The sequence below is a fragment of the Lactuca sativa genome, chromosome 8, assembly GCF_002870075.4.
Source record: "Lactuca sativa cultivar Salinas chromosome 8, Lsat_Salinas_v11, whole genome shotgun sequence".
NCBI classification, from domain to species: Eukaryota; Viridiplantae; Streptophyta; class Magnoliopsida; order Asterales; family Asteraceae; genus Lactuca; species Lactuca sativa.
In genome coordinates this window covers 107,155,576-107,161,774 of record NC_056630.2, presented here as the reverse complement: position 1 = coordinate 107,161,774, position 6,199 = coordinate 107,155,576, and the positions used below count along the sequence as shown (strand labels likewise).

The 6,199-nt window shown below is 31.2% G+C and overlaps 1 protein-coding gene across 1 annotated transcript; it reads left to right on the top strand.

Annotated features, from left to right (window-relative positions):
* Positions 1–4,646: 4,646 nt before the first annotated feature.
* Positions 4,647–5,144, top strand: LOC111897109 (uncharacterized). Its single transcript, XM_023893077.1, has one exon. The coding sequence runs from the start codon at positions 4,647–4,649 to the stop codon at positions 5,142–5,144; it is 498 nt and encodes a 165-aa protein (XP_023748845.1).
* The last annotated feature ends 1,055 nt before the right edge of the window (positions 5,145–6,199 follow it).

The window sequence follows — 6,199 nt, the reverse complement described above, 5'->3', positions numbered from 1 at the left end:
ATAGCAACACCCATATGAGAAGACAATAAGTTGACCTAAGTCTTCATCTCTATTTGCTACTTTGACTTTGAGTTTACTAATTACCCTTAGAATCTCTTCATATGTAAACTATGAATATTGATTACTTTATCTAACCGTTTGTGTTTATTGTATCTTTTGAAACACTTTGTTAATTGCCGGTTTAGCCAAGCTACTTGCTAATTGTGTGGTTCTTTTATCATTATTCGTGTGGTTTTTTATCAAATATATCGTCGTTTCCAAAAAAATATTATTTTATCTAACCAAAAACAAATCAAATAAAAAATAATTAGTTAAAAGAATAAAAATAAAAAACAAGTCTGCAAAAGAGCCGGCCATCCGATACGACATATGGTTGGGATTTTTTTTCTTTGTATATTTTACTTTCACATGTTATTTTTATTGGTTGATTTTTTGAGTGATATTTATCTAATAAAAAAAATAGATTTGATTCTATCTAAAAATAAAATATAACTAATTTCGTAGCATCTTCCTTTATAAAAAGGATCCAATGTTGCCAAAATTATTGTATCGTAATTATTTTGCTATTGAAACCGGCCTTTATCTTGTATGATTGTATTTTAAACTATTTTTTTAGAATGATAAACATTGTTTGTAGGTTTCAATCGTTGAATGATGTAGTAACATACTGTTAGAAAATTAGGGACATAATATCAATAACCTTGTCATTTAAGGACCGAAACACTTTCTAAAATTTGGAAACCAAAGATAGAAATACTGAAATATAATATGGATTTCAGGCTAAATCCAAAATTCAAACACAAAATACATTTGTTTGATTTGCAGAGTAACTTTAAAAGAATATTATTTATACAATTGCAACGATCAAAATCTTGAATACATAAAGAAAATAGTAGCTATTTTAGGTTAAGAATTTGGAGCGAAAAAACGTTGTGTTGGTTGTTTTGTGGGGAACTACCGAACATACATATCTGTTGCATACAAATCTAGTTTCGGGAAGGGGTGCTATCTTGCACCTCGCAAGGGCGGTTCCCGTTGACCTCGCGTTCTCGAGATTATTTAAGTTTATCTGAGTGCACATTCCGCCCTTCTAAACCCACATTATAGCAAAAGTTGAACACATCTTGTCTCGAATTAATCTTGATTATACCAAATGGTTTCGTGACACTTACATACCAACATTCCTCTCTCATTTTAGTGTAATCCTTGATTAACCTAAATATTACAAAAATAAAACCAAACTCATGCTTACATGAAAAATCTTGAATATCGAATTTTCATATTAGTATAATACACATTTAAAACAAAGGAACCATGGTGTCCCAAAGATTGAAATTGAACCCATCAATTCATTTGATTAACTAAGATATTATACACAAAGTTATAATATTTATACTTCGACACTATTACAACTCTTGTGTCTTATCCATTCATGAGAGGATAAAATTCAAGCTAAAGCTTCCGAAACGACAATATCCACACTCACATAGGTACTCCTTTTAGTTTTCATGCACTTGCATATACACTTTTACAAAAGAACCATTAATAAATATATATTCAACCTAATTTAATCTGTAGGTCTAAGCACATATCTTGAGATGATGTAAACAAATATGCTTCGAACGATATTAAATTCAACTCCTAACATTGAATAATCATGACATTATATATGTTTTAGATTTACAACTCATTAACCAAGTTTTATATCGATAAATATATCATTTATATCATTAAGAGTTTTGAAAATATTATTGACCTACGGAGTCGGATCTTCCTTTACAAAAGAGTGGCTCTTGGAACAGTTCATATAACAAAATCTAAGACTTCCGGGGAAGTTGCTGACGAAAAGCTTAAGCTGTAGAGAGAAGCCGTTAGGGAAGTTTGTTGAGTATTGCTTCTGAGCAACGCTTCGTGGGTGAGGTTGTGAATGAGATTAGAAGCACAACCAGGAAGTAGAGCTTCAAACAAAGTTAAGAAACATAATTGAGGACTTGGCAGTGAATTTGAGCATCAAAGCACAACTACAGACTATAGATCTCATCACTTGAAATTCGTCTTCGATGTATATCATGTTTTGGTCTTTACTAGTAAGAAGCATTCTAGGAGTCGGAACTTTGGATTGGCCTAGTAACTTGAGGACCAAGTCTTCCACCATGGGCCAACTTATGTTGGTGATGTCTTAGGCTCATGAGTGTATGTTGAAATAAATTAGGGGGGGGGGGGGGGGGGGGGGGATGTTTGGATAAGGAAAAAGTAGGTTGTTTATTGCTTATTTCTTAATTCCACTGTAATAAGCAAATTTAAGTGTTTGGATAGGAGTCTTTAAAAATCAACTTATTGCGGTAGGAATAAGCTAAATAAGCTGATTTTAATAAGCAGAAAGGGGGGGGGGGGGGGGGGGGGGGAATGCTTATTGCTTATTGGTCATTTTACTCATATAAACTGTTTTGTTTGTCAAACATTTGAAATGCTTATTACTTATTGCTTATTCATACGACAATAGTCTAATCCAAACACATTTTAAAAAAGTGTTTATTCCCACCACAATAAGCTAAAAAATATTCATCCAAACACCTTCTAGGTCAAAAGTTTATTATAAATAAATCTTTATATAATTGTATCCCTAATGCAGTGTATCATTGATTATCGATAAAATATATCTCATTTTTACTTGTGGGCGTAGCTTGATTACTCTAATCAAGTGACGCTAAATCTTTTTGTACTTAATTGTTGTTTAACATCTTTATTAACGTGTGCATGTTTATCAGCATCTTTAATTCTAACCAGTATTTTATACCTTTCGACAGTAAATACGTTAATATTTAACATTTTAATAAAATATATTATTTTTGAATTATTAAAATGAAGAATATATATAAGCAAATTTCTAAATTTAGTTGCATTATTGGGTAGACCGATGGTTCGGTTAATTTGATTTTGATGTATTGTATTGCATTCAATAAGTCAACAAATACTTAAATCCGCTGGGCCTTTCTTATTATTTATTTCATTATTTTGTCATAATTAATGACTTTAAATGTTCTCTTACAAATTTATATATCTCGGAAAAAACCAAGAAACTACTTTTTCTCATGTATTTGATTATTGTTCAAAAAAGAACAATCATGCACCAAACTTAATATTTTTTAAAATTATATTTCACGTTTAATATTGTATGCTTTAAAAACATTTCTAAAAGGATGTTATTTATGACTCATTATTATTCATTAGCACAAAAAAAGAAATTATTTAATTTTAAAGTCTCATATTTATATAATGAACAATAAATACATGTTGATTTGGTAATTGTGTTTATGTTTTAAGTGCAAGAAGTAATAATATATTTTGGTTTTTTTTTTCTAGTTTAAAAATAGTAATGTATTTTGGTATCAATAAATGCATGTTGATTTGGTAATTGTGTTTTTATCCCAATTGCAAGACATAACATCGTTCTTTTGATATTTCTTGTATTTAAGTGCAAGAAATAACAATGTACTTTGTTAGTTTTTGTTTATATTTGATAGTTTAACTTATTAGTTTATATATGTTGTTATTTATCATGTAGTTGTAAAATCTTTAAGCAATGAGAAAACAAGGGGAACATAGATGATGGTTCACTGAATAATTAGTTTGTGTTATGTAAGTTAGATTTGTTATGACACATTGGTACTTGTTGGAATTATAACACTTTAGTTGTTTATTTTGGTATGAAATTATAAAACTATTTGGTACCTAATCGGATATCATTATGTAATTTTTTTTTCTGTATTTAATATCGTTACGTATCGATATTTTTGCACTCAAAACCGTTGATTTAAAAAAAATAAAAAATTTGTTATTACCGATGATACTATTATCAACGACAAAAGGAATGACTGTCGATAAGGTTATTAGTAGCGACATAGGATATTACCAACGACAAAAGTATTATCGGCGATATCTTGAACAATAACGACAGAACAATACCAACAACATGTCGCCACTATTGCCTTTACTGATGACATTTCTGGTCTTTACCGACAACTTTTGTAGCCGCTAAAATGTATAGTTTTTTTTTTTTTTTTTTTTTTTTTTTTAAATTTAATCAATAATTTATTGTGTATAAGTGATTTGTTTATCTATTGCAATGAAAATGATAAACTGGAAAAAAAATATAATATAATAAGACTTTAATGAGACTTTAATGGAATTAAATCAACAATAAAATTGATAAACCCAAAAAAAAAATCATTATTTTTGATAATTTATGTTTTTTATAAACAAATTTTGGTTTGATATTTCTTCTTAAATAAAAGAATAAAATATTGAAAAATTAATAGTGATTTTCCTTTTATCATCCTTTAAATGATTAATTTTTCTTTGAAAAAATATCGAAACCCTTAATCTGTCTAATCATGGTTGTTGGCCAATTCCTATCCTTCCATCGCTACTATTCCCTTCTTTCACATTTAAAAGCTAACTATTCCCATCTATAACTTTAGAGTTTTTATTATTATATATACACATTTTTTAAGACAATAAATCATTGTGAAAGTTCATTCTAGAGAGAGACCAAAAGCGTGGCACTCGAGATCCAGGTTAAACAAGATTCTGGTCGTAGTTTCAAAGTGTTGTAGAACAAGTTGAGCACAGACATCAGATGTGAGATGGGTGCTTGTTTTTCATGCAAAAGATCGAACCAAAAGGTGACAACGAAGACCATAAGAGTGGTGCACTTGGATGGTTCATTGGAGGACTATGAAGATCCAGCAACGGTTGAACAAGTTATCAGTAACTTCCCCAAACACTTTTTATGCACACCGATCCAAATTCTCCAAGATGGTTTGGTCCCACTCAAGCTTGATCATCAACTTGAAACGGGTCAAATCTACTTCATGCTACCCATCTCTACCATTAACTTCAATGCTTCTCCCATGGACTTGACGTCTCTAACAAGGAAGCTCACCAATATCGCCAAAACCAGCAGGTGTCCAACCAAGTCGATCTCGACAAGCCCTTCGACAAGCTCAGTATGTGCTTCAAAACCTAATAGCCCAAACCGGTTTCTAGACCGCCGGCATGGTGAAACTCAAGAAGAGTGCTTGCTAAATTCGCCTAAATCACCTCTGTGGAAGCCGATCTTGGCTACCATTACAGAAGGTTAGATTAATCACAGAAGTTTGTCTTCAAGTCCAACTCCGCGAGCAGAGAAGACTTAGGGAGTGACATTCAAGTCATATCATTCAATTAGATTGGTATTAGAGCTAGAAAGGGTGAATAATATATAGCTAGTTTATCCTCGGTGGATTGTCTCAATTACTTGTAACTTTAGTCTCTCGTTAGATATGTTTTAATAAATATTCTTCATGCTGTTAAAAAAAAATCACAAAAGTGTATTTTACTAAATTTTGTGTTGTAAATCAACAAAATTTTGGAAACGTTGACTTGTAGTTGTAGCCTGTAGGTTTGGTGGTTGTATTTCTTTTGAAAGGAGATTTGGTTGTTATCAATACACAACTAATTTGTAAACAATTCATATATATCGGTTTAAAGACTATATGATATTATCGTCTCACAATCACTCGTGATAAATTCCATGAAGGATTCATGTGAGTGCGGATTTAATCCAATACTCAAATCTTATTTTAGGAGCACTCATGAACGTTGCAATAAACTTTTGATATATTTAAACGCTTAGACAATCTACAAGCCAATTCATTACAATCTTGCCTCAATACCTACTTCCGAAGTATGATCGAGTGTGGATGATTTGAATAATCTTATTATTCTGGAAGTCAAAACATACAAAAGTGAAACAATAGTAAATAATTGACACAAAACAGTAACATTACTTATAAATAAAATTCTTTAATTTAATCATCAAATGTCAATTACATTTTATATATTAGACGTTTCTAAAACTATCTAATCACTAAAATTAATATCGTTCTTCAACCCAATACTCCAAGCATGATGCAAATGCTTAACCATACTCAGTCCCTTCAAAAAGGGATCTGCTGGGTTCTCCTCTAACGATACCCTCTTTACTACGAGGAGTCCCTCTTCTGCTCGATGTTTGATAAAGTGGTATTTTTTGTCGATATATCTGGATCTGCCATGATCCTCGGTTCCTTGGTTAAGGCGACCGCACCCTCGTTATCACAGAAAATCTCCATATGCTCCTTTATGGCAGGTACAACTCCAAGGTCTCCAGTAAAGT

What these genes read in the sequence shown, in the direction of transcription:
- LOC111897109 (XM_023893077.1), top strand. Translation starts at nt 4,647, where the DNA reads ATGGGTGCTTGTTTTTCATGCAAAAGATCGAACCAAAAGGTGACAACG.